The sequence below is a fragment of the Coenobita brevimanus genome, chromosome 73, assembly GCF_032717465.1.
Source record: "Coenobita brevimanus isolate Jiangsu-jjx chromosome 73, ASM3271746v2, whole genome shotgun sequence".
Taxonomy (NCBI): Eukaryota; Metazoa; Arthropoda; class Malacostraca; order Decapoda; family Coenobitidae; genus Coenobita; species Coenobita brevimanus.
The window spans coordinates 13,694,163-13,708,609 of NC_137026.1; the positions used below are offsets into that span (position 1 = coordinate 13,694,163).

The 14,447-nt window shown below is 46.7% G+C and overlaps 1 protein-coding gene across 1 annotated transcript in view; it reads right to left on the reverse strand.

The window, feature by feature from the left end:
- Positions 1–10,435: 10,435 nt before the first annotated feature.
- The window catches only part of LOC145407484 (zwei Ig domain protein zig-8-like), a 137,394-nt gene continuing 133,382 nt past the window's right edge, over positions 10,436–14,447 (reverse strand). The window contains exon 9 of the mRNA XM_080278414.1: positions 10,436–10,546. Coding sequence (XP_080134540.1) covers positions 10,436–10,546 — 111 coding nt within the window. The remainder of the gene's footprint in view (positions 10,547–14,447) is intronic.

Consider the following 14,447-nt stretch of genomic DNA (forward strand, 5'->3'; position numbering starts at 1 on the left):
GAGTGCTAGTACAAGTGAAGTGTAGGACTGTGGTACCTGCACAGACATTGATGTCAGTACCCATTGCGTTGAAAGACAGAAAACCCGGAGATGTCTTACATTTTAGTAAATTTCAGAAGGCCAGGGGTAAAGCTTCATTAGCACCAAATTGTTGCGTGAGTTAGTGAGGACGGGACATGCTATTTACCCATTGCCAATGTAACCAAGGGACCAGTGAAGCTAAACCCAGGACAAGTGTTGGGGACGTACCATGTTGTTGACGAGTCGAATATTACTTATCTTAGCCCCAAAGAACAGGACAGAAGTCCACTTGAATTAGTGCAACCAGTAGGTGAGGCAGAAGGTGACCTTGTGGCACCAAAAGTTTGGGTCGATAATGCATTGTTACCACACATGGATCAGGCACAGGATGGGAGTGACCGACGTGCCGTGCTTAATTCAATTCTCAGAGAGCTGAAGTGGACACATTTGTCTCAGTCACAGAGGGACAAGTTGAGAGGGTTGATATTGGATAATAATGCACTGTTCATTCTTGGTCCAAAGGAAATTGGCACCCTTAAAGTACCTGAAGCCCACATTAATACCATTGACTCTGAATCCGTGCGCATGCCCTTGTATCGACATCCTGGGCAAGCAAGGAAGATAATTTCAGAGATGATTGACGAGATGATTGAAAAAGATGTGATTGAGGAATCGAATGCTGCATATTTAGCCCCCATAGTCTTAGTCAGCAAGCCGGACGGCAGTAAAAGGATGTGTATTGATTATTGGGCTCTTAATAAGAAGGTCAAGATAGATATCCACCCCCTACCCCAATTAGACGAATTAGTAGAGGAAAGTGCTGGGAAAAAGTTTTACTGCACTCTTGATGTGAAAGACGCCTACCTCCAAGTTTGGTTGGAAGAAAGCTCTCGAGACTTGACAACTTTTTCTGATGGAGTTAATTTGTTCAGATACAAGTGCTTACCTTTCGGATTGTCTGTGAGTCCAGCTATTTTCATGAGGAAAATGCAGCAAGTGTTAGCCCCTTTAGTTAGACAAGGTTGGTGCCGTAACTACCTAAACGATGTTGTGATTCGGACAGACTCTTTCGATCAGATGCTAGACCGACTGAAGATTACCTTTGGAAGATTAACCGAGTTTGGAATGAAGCTGAATGTTAGTAAATGCTCTTTCATAAAGCGAGAAATTAAGTTCTTGGGACACTTAGTGTCGGAGAAAGGGGTACGCCCTGACAGTAAGAATCTCGAAGCCATTGAACAGATGTCATGACCAACGAGGGCCAAGGGAGTAAGACACTTTGTGGGCATGTGTAACTTCTATCGCAAACACATTCCTGACTTTGCTGCCAATGCCAGTCCTCCCACTAATTTGCTTAGGAATGACGCAAAATTTGAATGATCAGAGGAGTGTGAGAATGCATTCTTAATTCTTAAACAAAAGTTAGTGTCAGCTCCAGTACTAGTAAAGGCAGATTTAACTAAACCGTTCGAGTTACACACAGATGCTAGCAACTCGCACATTGGCGCAGCTCTTATGCAGCTGGAGGGCGAGAAAGATCTGAGACCTATGGATACTTTTCAAAGAAACTTACCCCAACAGAGAAAAAATACTCAGTAGCTATGGCAGTAGTGAGTGCGTGTAGATTTTTCAGCCACTATTTATGGTGCAAACCCTTTTCCATCGTCACTGACCATAGACCATTAACCACCATCTTTAAAAAAAAGACTAAATGCCCGCGTATGTTGCGTTATTTGTTGGAGATGAGAGACTACAATTTTGTGATAAAGTATAAAAAGGGTGTGAATCATTATGTCCCAGATGCTATGAGTAGACCAGTAGGAGCAATCGAGGAGACCTTAGATATAACCCAATCTAATGCAGAATTTCGGTGGCTAGGCCTTACTGTGGACAAGATCAGGGAAGCCCAAAGAGCAGACCCAAGGTGGAGGCAGGTAATTCAGTATTTAGAAGGAGGTCAGTTACCCAGGAAGTTGTCTGGTAATCGTCCCATTTACGCTTTCGAAATGAATGAGGATATTCTGTATGTCCGAAGAGATGAAATGGGAAAGTCAAGGTTGTGCTTGGTAGTACCCAAGTCTTTAGTTGCTATTGCCTGTTCAATTGTTCATAACCCTTCACACCTAGGAGAACGCAAGACAGTAGCCAAGGCAAGACAATTTTTCTATTGGAAGTCTCTACTGACCGATGTGCGACATTTTGTTAAATCATGCAAGTCATGTCAGCAGTTCAAGGGTCACGGGAAGATTGTGCACCATTTTAAGGAATTGTCACCAGTAGATGACAATGGTCAGAGAGTTGCGATAGATCTCATAGATTTGCATAATAGTAGGAGTGGTCACAGGTATTGTCTCACGGTGATACACCATTTTTCTAGGTACCTACGTATCTACCCCCTTTGTACAAAATCCACCAAAGCCGTAGCTGAAGAATTTAAGAAGGACATCTGTAGGTATGGCAAGCCGCAGGTAGTCGTCATGGACAATGGAGGAGAATTCACTAGTGCAGAGTTTAGAGATTTTTGTAGGAGAGCCGGGATTAAGCAAGGATTCTGTCTACCTTACAACCCTCGAGGAAATTCAGTTATTGAGAGAGCACATAGGACCTTAAAGACAGGACTGGCAATCTTGAGCCAAGAACACCCACATACTTGGCCTATGCACCTATGCGACACTGAGAAAGCATTGAACGAAGCAGTGCATATGTCTCTAGGTACATCACCATTCTTTGCTTTTTATGGTCGTCATCCAAATCCCAAGGTAGGAGATTTGCAGTTGCCTACTGATGAAGACTGTATAGAGAAAATAGATGTCAAACAGATGCTCAAGGAGACACAATGTCGGATGACAGCAGGATACCTTAACAGGGCAAATGAGGCACGTAGGAATGATTTTCTAGAAGCAGGTGAATTAGTTTGGATCTATGTCAAAGAGTGCATGCCTGGTATGGCATCAAAGCTGAATAGAAAATGGCAGGGTCCTTACAATATTGTCAGAGTTATCGATCAGGGTAGAGCCTGTGAGTTAGAAAATGTGTTTGATGGCACCATCTTGAGTAGGGCGCTGAAAAGATCAAAAGATATGTTGAAAGAGATGCCTTATTGAGTACGGTAGATCACAAGTTTTTGACCAGTGAGGAAGAGGGAGAGATACTGCCTAGTGTAAGATCCCGGAGACAGCCTGAGAGGTTGCAGTACACGTAGATGATGGGTGTATGGTGTATGTATTGTATATACTCATTTTTTTTTTCTCTGAGCACATCTTGTCCTTGCCTTAACTGGCTGGGAACATGGAGTTGGGCGTGCCCTTCCAGGTCTCTTCGGACTGTACCTGCATATTTATCTTTTCTACCAGTATCTATGATGTTGTAATTTTGGGTTGATTAATAGGGTTGAGTAGTTGTTTAGGGTATGTCCAGCTTTTGGAGAGATGAGGCGTGGAACCTGTGTGTTGTCAAATCGAGTGCACCTCGATGTATAGACCGTCGTTCTTGCCTTACCTCGATTCTTTTTTTTCATTAGGTTAGATTGCTAGGCTTAGTTAGGGAAAATGAGCTCTCACAGTTAGGACTTTAATTTTTTTTTTTTTCCCCAGAGTTAGGGAACTGTATATGTGAGGGGCAGTTCTACCTGAAGGTCTCCACCTGGAGGTTTCCTACTTGCTTTGAGAACCTCAAGCGCTGAGTGGATGTAATACCCAAATTGCAGTATAGGATTGCTCAGAGAGAGAAGGGAAGTTTCCAGTTTCTCTATAGAGCTTGGAGAAGTTGAACTATGGGGCTCTCATATATTAGGAGAGGTAGGTAGGTTTCGTTCGGTCTCTCTGGACAGAACACAGTGGAGCAACTCGTGTTACTCTTAACTAAGCACAAAGTTTCTCCTGGTAGCAGGACATTCTCCTTATGAGTAACATGCCTGGTGAGTGACATAGTCGTCAGTTGCATATAGTGAGTAGCAGGAGAAAATTTACTCGTGGCAGAGGATTTTTTTTTGTGTGGACATGATAGCCGCCGACTGTTCTCGAGCATGGAGCTTATGTAATATCCCACAGTCGCAGTATAGGACATGTTGGCTGGTGTTTTGGAGGCATGCAGATTGGTTTCCCCTCACGAGCAAGGAGCGTGTGAAACACCCCACAGTAGCAGTATTGAGGGAGACTGGTCAAGTAGGTGAACTTATGTACCGTGTGTGTTAAGTATGGGTACTGGGCATTTCGCAGGAGTTCAGGCCCAGTCGCCCGAACCTTTGGTCTTCCCTAACCGTGGGCGGATGTAGTGCCCGGAAGTGATAATGAGTAGTATCTAGTTCATTTTTATATGACCGAAAGTTCGGTTTAGTGAGAATGTGGCCGAGGCATGGCTGTTACCATGCGGATGTGACCAGAACATAGATTAACCCGTCACGTCCCGAGCTATTTTGCACCTCTGACACCCCCCAGTCCCGAGGTATTTTCCAAAAAAAATTTTTGGGCTAAAACCTCCGCTTTTGGTGACAAACATCGAAAATTCATAGCGAAATCGCTCACCTGAGGTTTAAAATACTCAGTCCAGGTACCAGTACCTCCTTACCTGACTGGGTTTTCTAACAGGCTGGCACCAAAGAAAACGAGATCTATGGGAGGGTAACTATTACACACCACTCATAAACGGTATTTATTTATTAACTTGGTACGAATTTATATGTAGCACTAGAGTATATTGGTTTTAAAACAGTAATATAGGCATTATAAGCATTGTTTCACTCACTTACTCATCACCATACCTGACCTTCTTTTGCCACATTACCTAATCATTATTTCTGACTGTTTCTTCCTCTAATGCTATGTAAACTTTGTTCTCCACGTTGTCATCGATTGGGGAATCACTCTGGCCCTGAATGTCTTTACTGGCCATTTCACTGGTAACAGGTGAATTGCCGAGACAATGGCGTGAGGGGGGAAGGGGGGAGGATATGTGGTGTAAGGCATTGTCCCTGCTTGGGATCTTGTAGAGGAATAGAGGAAGGTGTCCCGTGTATACGTACGAAAAATCACCCGCAAAAATTGAAAATTGTGCAAATTAGGGACCTTGCAATTGCACGATGTACCAGTACGTCGTCAGGACTGGCAAATGCAAAATGTTGCAACGTACCCATATGTCGACGGGACGGGGTGGGTTAAGTTACCTAGTTGCTAAGTCATTTTTTTTCCTACTGTAATTTAATAGTATTAAGTCTCTTTATAATATAAAATCTCGAGTGAATGGGAACATGTGCCTTTGATCACGTGATCCAGCATAATGTACGTGTGTGCAAAGTGATGTAAAGCACGATAATTTTTATTGTTTTTCTATGCAAGGGTATAAAGAGAGAGAGGTTGCTGAGTAGTTTTTATAACTAGAGAATGTCATTTTTTGGGGGTAATCGATTGTAAGGGGAAAGACACCCTGAGTCTATCACAAGTCTGTAATAATAATAATCTTAAATTACGTATGTAGTCATCTTCCGCTCCCCCTTGCATCACGCAGTTTTGGCGTGTCTCACTCGCTCACCGGCCGTGGTAGGTGGCAGTTGGTCGGTACTGTCGTCATCCTCCCCCCCCCCAAGGAATTCTGAAGTGTAACGGTGACGCCATTAGCCTTTGGAGAAGCGAGTCCTGTGTTCCCGCTCACCTCCCCTACATTATTGAGCTGAATAGTGAGGTATTTCCCAAATTTTTGTGTACTGTACTGTATAGTATTATTATTTAGTAACTGGAATACGAAATGCTACAGAGTTCTGTCTGAGGCTCAGAGAAATGTGCGATTTTTGTGGGCCAAGTATCTAATGCCCAGGGACTGCGAATTATTTATTATTGTGTTGAAATGACTTTGCAATTCAGTACTTATTAGGGCTATGTTGTGAGTAAATGTTCACTTAGTTACTTTGTGAGGCACAATGATATTGATGCAGTGATGATTTTCATGGTTAGAGTTACAGTTATTCATGCTTACTGTATTTGTTATAGTACTTTTTCTTCCATGTTATCCCTACAATAAGTATTATTTTGAGCAGACCTATGTGTCTGTTGTGGCATGTGTTATTCTGTTATTACTTGAGATGCCGAATGTTGTAACTCACGTTTCTTTATTATGAGACTTTCCTGATCATGGGAAGGGATTACTTGCATTGGGGGGAATAGTTATTCATTATTCATATTAACTTCTAGCAGGTCCAAGTGTGGAGGTCTAAGTACCAGTGAGTGAGTCCAAGTCCAGGCATGGAGGTCAAAGTCCCCGTGAATCAAGGTCCCAGTGTGGAAGTTAAGGTCGGGAGTGGCAAAGGAGTGGACCAGTGAAATTTGTGCTCAGAGGGACGATTATGAAGAAACACATTGGACTGGGACAGAGGAGCTAAGTTTTGTGGATTTGATATTACGACCATATAGATATATATTTTTCAGTGTGCCAACTGATTCAGGTTTAATCTGTAAAGCAAGTAGCTGGGGAAGATTTCTACCTTTTGGTCTTGTTAATACACATTCCCTCCCACTCAAACTTTATTGTTTGTATAACCCTTGAGAACTGGTGGTATAGAGCTTGCCTAGTAGTTCATTAATGTGTAACTTAGAAGCATTCTGGGAAACTGCGAAGGTCGGGATTGGGTTGGCCTAGTTGGAGACTGGCACTGTCATTTAGGCATGCTACCATTCTTAACTTGACCACTTGAAATATAATAAACGCAACCGAAGAGGCCGCTAATGGGAGAGAGTCTCCATCAATATGAGTTCCTGACCGTTCCAGCACACAGTGGTCATCAATAGTGACTTGTTTTCTGCCCCTTTTGACCATGTAAAAGTCTGGATCACAGAGGTGACAGTACATGAGCTTGAGGCTCGCCTGGCGAATGTGCAGGAAGACCTTCCTGAGGCATTGGAGTTGGTCGGCCCATATCTGGCTGAAAATAATTACGTCATCCAGGTATGCCAGGCAGATTTTCCATGTAAGGCTGCTCAGGACTGACTCCATTAACCTGGAAAAGGTGGAGAGGGTGTTACAGAGTCCAAATGGTAGGACAGTGAACTCATAGAGTTTTCATTTACTGGTGGAAAATGCTGTCTTCCCCCTGTCCTTGGAGTGTACGGGGACTTGCCAGTATCCCTACTGGAGGTCCAAGGTGGAGAACCAAGAGTCTCTGTATAGGGAATCGAGGAGTCATCTATCGTGGGAAGGGGGGCGGCATCCATGGTAGTTACATTATTTAGTCGGCGGTAATCCATGCAAAAGTGCATGGTGCCACAGCGGCGTCGAGCATTTCCTGGACCTGCCGGTCCTCCTCAGCTTGTTGTTTGGGGTTCTTCCACAGTGATGGTTGGCGAATGGTTGGTCCTGTTGTGTGTATTTCATGCATCAGGTAGGTGGTGTGGCCGATGTTGGTAGGGCCTGACACGAAGAGCTCTTGGAAGTCCAGGAGAAGTCTGCGGAGGCTCTCTGCCTGATGAGGTGAGAGGTGTTCAGGTAGTGGGGGTAGGGCAGCAAGAGGGGAATGGGGGGTGCACAGGCTTGGCTCTTCCATCTCTCCCATCACTAATCCATTAGGTAGCATGAGGGGTGGTGGTGGAGACGTTTGCTACTCAGACTGCTGTGATGTGGGGGTGGAGGAAGGTGGAGGACAACAGACAGGTCGAGAGGGTTCCAGGTGGTAGGTTGGGGGAGAACAGGATGGAGGCTCCAGTGGGCCTGTTTAGATGTAGCCAGGCCTTGTGCTGGGGGGGGGGGATTGTTAAGGCAGAGGATATGGTTGCTGGGACAGTGGGGTGTGGAGGGGAGTGGGGGAATGAGGGAGGGGCGAGCTGGGGAGAGGGGGGGGATCTGCACATGCAGAGTGGCTGAGGGGAGGGGTCTGGGGGCTTCTGGGACTGGAGGCATTGCTTGTGACGGTCGATGTTCATGCATAGCTTCTGCAGGAGGTCCATCCCACCAGTCCCAGATAACCATCGTATGCACGGCAGATTGAGTCAAACACGATGAATTATTGTTGGGTAGAGACTTGTTGGTCGGTGTCGATGCACAGGGCCCGGGTTTCCCCACGTATGGGCATGAGGCCATGTCCTTTATCCATGAGATGAGATGATGTAGGGAAAAGCAGGTCAAAGGCCGACTCGTGGCGGGAGTAGAAATGGCTGTAGAGGCAGGATCTGGCAGCTCCCATGTCGACCAGTAGCCTCACTTTCACCCCGTTCAGTCTCATCTTGTAGACTGGGGGGGTGGTATTTCTGAGAGGTGGCCCCCACAACTGTGGGGCGGTGCAGGGGCAGGCCTAAAACTCCAGCTGCTGTGGGATCTCATTTTCCTTTGACTCTGTTTCCCCAGGGTTGTTGTCCTCATCTGGTAAGGCATCGTCCTCGGTGCCCTTGTCACCCAGGGAGGACACTTTCCATTGTCCCTGGGTGGCTGGTCTGTGCTGGATAGCTTTTAGTTGTTCTCGGATGTCGTGGAGTGGACATCTGTGGCTGAAGGCAGAGAATTCCCATGGGCTGACAGAAATCAAGTGTGTTTTCTTTTGGGGTGGGTGTTTGTTGGTGGGGTGTGCCCTGGGTAGGTTGGGTGTTGATGGGGGTTGGTGTTGGCTGAGGGCATCCGTGGTTTGTGGTGTAGTGCTGGTCTTTGGGTGTGGAATTTGCTTAAGACGTTGATCTGCTGCAGAGTGGAGCAGGAGGCTAGGCGACGCCATATCAGTTGAATGTCTTTAGGTCTCCTGTTGGGTCATGTATCATAAAATGTTCCTTGATAACACTGGGGAGGATCCTGAAAAGTGTGTTGAATGTATGTTGCTCCCAGGTTGCTGCATCGGTCTCTGGGTATGCGGCGGTGATGAGTCACCTGGCCTGGATGAGTGTATCATCTAGGCTCCCCTCGTAGGTTAGACTGCCGAGTTGTGACAGTGCCACAACTCTTCCCAGTGATGGTGTGAAGGCCTGAATTGCTATTTGGGTGAAATTTGCCCATGTCAGCTCATTCTTGGGTGCGATACTGGCTACTGCTTTGCCCAGGAGAGGCAGGGTGACTGCTATTTTCTGTTTCTCATCTTCAAACCCTATGTCTAGGAGTGGTTTGATCATGGATAGGTATGTGTGTATATCATATTATTCTGGGTCGAATTTAGGTAATTGCACATGAGGTTTGGTTGTCATTTTGCTGATGTCCCCGCTTTGCTCCTCTGTATTCTGCCCGGGTCAAGAACCACCACTGGCTACCAGTGTTATGTTAGGTGTTTTTAGGTCGACTTCTCATCCTAGAAACACTAGCTGTGAGCCGGGGTTCTCTTTCGAGACTAGAGCTAGAATATACCATGAGTAGAACAGGGCATAAAAACTCTGGGAAACAATCTTACACGTGAATTATCTTAATTTACACCACTCTATAGAATATGAATACAAATACAACACAGTACACTATTCAGTCACAAAGGCACTGGGTAAACTAGAGAGCTCTGACTGGGCTGCTGAGATCTTGAGCTCTACAGGTGTCGGTCAGGTGTAGGAGGGGTCCCATCAGGTGTTCCTTCTCTCAAGGGACAGGTGACAACCCTCAGGGGCAACATCGTCTTCTGTGGGCTACTGGGCAGCGTGGTGAGAGGCCTTCCTCTTGTGGGGCCTCAATGAGGGGTCTGATTCTCCAGACTAGGGACAAACAGGGAAAGTAGGCATCCTTGCCTGTGCCCACCCTGGGGAGGAGGTCATCGTCGTCGTCGTCTTGGACTGGGGAGGTCACTCCCAGGGGTCCCAGGGGCATCTCTGGGAGTCCGGCAGCTGTGGTCTCACTCCCAGCGGGCCGCCGTCGGGTAGTCTGCAGTGTCACCTCCAGCAGGAGTCCGTCAGCTGGTCGTCTCGCCCCGGTGCCAGCTGGACTGCACACACTCCCAGGGTCACTACAGGATATCGTCAAACCTCTTCTAGACAGGGAAGTTCCTCCTGGGGGCTGCCTTTGTGGGGAGAAATGGAGGGGCATCCCGCTCGGCCACAGGAGGGTTGAACTAAGCAAGGGACGTCCTCTGATGAGGAAGTTACAGGGGGTGAGAGACAATTGGTGGGGTGTCTCTCCCTGGCAGGGCTGATGGCCATCCCCGAAGTCCCCTGGGCAACAGGAGGAGGGCAGCTGATGGCTGTCTCTTTCCTGTAGGTGCGGCTGATGGCCGTCACCGGTGTCCTGTGAGGGGAGTGGATGGCAGTCAAGGTGCGGCTGATGGCCGTCACTGGACTCCAGCTCTCGTAGGCAGCTGCAGTAGAAGGGGCGGTACTGTCTCTCCCCCAGTATGGCTGATGGCCACCACCAGTTTCTGCAGAGGAGGGGGTTGCAGCAGCTGAGTGGCTGATGGCCATATTGTGGTTTTTGCGGCTGATGGCCATCTCAGAGTTAGTGTGGCTGATGGCCGTCACAGGTTTTGTGCAGCTGATGGCCGTCACTTAGGTGCTGCTTGGGACTTAAGAATCTGCCCCACCCCGAACCTGGCGAGGGCTGGTCCGGCTGGAGGATAATGCACCCAGACTGCATAGTCCTCATTGGGTCTGTTCTGGGGAATAAGGGTGCAAAGTAACAGGGGATATAGGCCCGTACTGCCTGGGTAACACGTGCGCCCTCAGAGCCCTTCTGTGATCTCCTCCTGGGGGGGGTGTTGCCATGCCCTGGTGGTGCTCTGTTACTACGGTGGGTATTTCAATTTTTTTTCAAGCAGTAGGCTACGTACATGATGAGAGAGAGAGAGAGAGAGAGAGGAACATTTTCATAAAGAAGTTACAGAAGGAATGAAAGAAAAACATTCGGAAGCTGAATGCTAATCGCCCACCAGAATATTCTGTTGGCCAAGTCCAAGATTTAGGCCATATCATGATACTCTGAAGGTTTCATGTTGATAGCTCAAGCCGTTCATGTGATTTAATGGTGCTTAAAACAGGCGATAGAAACTAGTTGACATTTGGCATCCATTTTGGTGACCTTGACCGTGAGTGCCCATTCTCGAACTCGTCCAAGATTTTGGCCATATCTTGATATCCTGAAGGTTTCATGTTGACAGCTCAAGCCGTTCTTGAAATATAATGGGAACACAGAGAGAGAGAGAGAGAGAGAGAGAGAGAGAGAGAGAGAGAGACAGGCAGGTAAAAACATTATAGCTTCGCCTTCTAAAGGAGGGAGATAAATAGACGAGAAAGGAAAAGCAAGAGGAAGATAAGCATGAGTAGGGGAGAGAGAAACTTTGTGAATAAAAGATTTATAAAGAAAATAAAAGACATAGAAATGAATAAACAATAATAATAATAAAATATTAATAATAATAATGATAATAATAATTAAAATGCGTGACTTAAAGAACAGTGCCCCCGAAATATACCATAGTGCCCCCGACAACAGGGCAAGCAAAATACAGCTCAATATGCCCGAGGATGTACCAACACCCCCACACGGACCCCACGGGGTAGCCGCCACCAGTCACAACCACTCCCGACAACAGCGACATATGTCAGCCCGTGCAGTGCACCCCTATGTCACGCAGCCACCACACTGTCGCCACCGTAGGAGAAAGACACTACCTTCACGGAGTGGGATTGTTGAACCAGCTAGGGGTGGAGTTGTAATAGACACTCCAGACGGCGCCCCTCCGGTAGAGATGATCTATGGTCGCTCCCATCCTCGTGAGACGATCTATGGTCGCTCCGAAAGTGCTCCGGTAGAGACGATCTATGGTCGCTCCCATCCTCGTGAGACGATCTATAGTCGCTCCGAAAGTGCTCTGGTAGAGACGATCTATGGTCGCTCCCATCCTCGTGAGACAATCTATGGTCGCTCCGAATGTGTCTTGGTAGAGATGACCTATTGTCGCTCCCTTCCTTGTGAGATGATCTATTGTCGCTCCGAGGGTGTGCAGAGAGAGGTAAGGAGAGAGACGTCCCTACGGCAGGAGATTAGAGCCCAGGCTTCCTGTCCCAGAGTGACCCAGACAGGCCTCACAGCCTCCTCTAGTCTCTGTTCCCTACGTCTGGCTCTTGAGCAGACGCACCTGACGGACCCCAGTGGAAGTCGCTGCTGCAGCCCTCTTCTGTCGGCGCCCCTAGACGCTGGAGACCGCAGCCCGCAGTCTCTCTCAGTTCTCCCCAGGACACCCGGGCGCGATCTACCTACCCCCCCACGACGCTGTAAGGCCCTCACGACAGGCCGGAACTTATCACAGAGGTTCCTGGAGCTATTCGGCCCCAGTCCCGAGGGCCACACGCCTGAGCCCAGCCCGGAAGTCACGGGTAGCCCAGGACGTGAGAGGACGCCCTTACGAGTTATCCCATGCCCTCTCGGCACGCCTCACATTGGCGGTGCCCCTAGCCCGGCAGGATCGCCGACGACATGTTCCTGCCTATCCCCCTGATGAATACGTGTGATACTGTAGTACGAGTGATTTAGGTTAAGTGTGGTTTCCCCTAATATAAGTATTGTGCAGTGATTTCATATAGTGAATATCGGGGCAAATAAGATCACAGTGAGAAGCTAAAAGGACGAGTGTGTGGAACATGATCTGATGAACTATGTTTATGAGTGACATCCCTTATATACAATTAGTAAGCCTGTGCCGCCTGGAGATTCCCCTATAATGACATACCCCCATTACTGTGAAGGAATATTGTGAAAGGGAGTATTAATGGTATTCTCTCCCTCCCCCGCGCTACCCATAAATCTTGTTATCACTCTCTCTCACTCCAATATCCCGAGTAAGTGTGAATCAAGAATAAAATCAATTACCAAAGTCCCTTGGCTAGTGGAAACCATATAAACTTCACGGCTAATATCTGCCGCTCTCAAGTATTACCATAACTTTCCCCTAGCCGTCACAAGTCACTCCCCGCACCTCCCCTATCTCCTCCTAGTGATACTCAACCCCCCTCCCGCGCCCCCGCGCACGCCTATATTCACTGCACCCTTGATACACTAGGATTGATTGTGTTGTCATTACTATCAGAGAAGCAAGTATCCTGCAAGATACCCATATCCTAGATAAGGTTTTATATTGCTATGTATTGTGCTGTAATATCTGCTGATTTGTCCTGTGTCTGATTGTGGTAATATACGTGTAAAGGTTGTTGCCTAGAGTTTTTGTGTCCTGCCTCTCTTTATTGCACTAAGCTCCGGTCTCGAAAGAGGACCCCGCTCCACGTTAGGTGTAATAGGAACGAGAAGTCGAGCCTAATTTCACCTAGCATTACAATAATAATAATAATAATAATACGAAATAACAACAGTGTGATGATGTGATGGTGATGATTATAAAGGAAAAGGTGATGATGATGATGAAAACAAGAGAAGAAAAGAAAAAGAAAAGGCAAGAAGGCAAAGATAGAGGGCAGAAGGAGAAAAAGAAGAAAAATGGAAACAAGATAAGGGAAAATATAAGTGTAGAAAGGGACTGAATACGAAAAAGAAGATGGAGAAGAAGAAGAATGAAGGAGGAGGAAAACGGAATAGAAGAAGAAGGAAGAACTAGATGATTGAAAGACTAATAAAAGAAACAATGGGAAAGTATTAGAAGGAAAAGTGACGATTTGAGGAAAAGGGAAGACACAGATGAAGGAAGATGAAGGAAAATGGGAAGACATAGATACACAGCAGAATGGCATAACCTGTAGCCGTAAAAGCAACCTGCTGAAAAAGGGAGGAAAGCGAGGGAGGAAGGAAGAAAGGGAGATGGTAAAGGAGGGACGTAAAGGGAGATGATGAAGAGAAGGGAAGGCAGAGAGAGATGATGAAGTGGATGAAGGAGAGAGAAATGATAAAGACGAGAAACGTAAACACCGTTTATGTAAGGGAGGATGAAATAGAGAAGTAAATGCTTGTTATGTGGGTCTCTCTCTCTCTCTCTCTCTTATTCCGCTGCTTCCCTCCTTCCCTTTCCTTTCACCCATCCCTTACTTCCCTAACCTCTTTCCTCCTCACCTCGAGAAACATACACACTTTATAGACTGATTTACACACACACACACACACACACACACACACACACACACACACACACACACACACACACACACACACACAGAGTTAACTAATAAATGAAGGACGAGACAGCAGTGCTTGGCAGAGGTGTTTTGAGCAGTGACGAGAAGTGGCACTGAGGAAGCTTCCTGACGCCTTTTCCTAAGCGATTTATTATTTTTTTTACCTATTGACTTCCTTTCTATGTGTTAGATAAATCCTTCCAATAACGCCATACTCTGCGTAAATAACGTACAAAACGATGTAATCCTGCCATATCCAAAATTAATCGTTAAAGAAGAGGTGTAAGGGAGCTTTGGCAATACACTCCCAACGCTTTTAAAACTGTGACAGAGAGAAAGAGAGTGAGATTTTTGGATACGACTGGCTAGTATTCTTTTGTACGTTATTTATGCAGAGTACGGTAATGGAATAATTTATGTAACACGAAGAGGATGGCG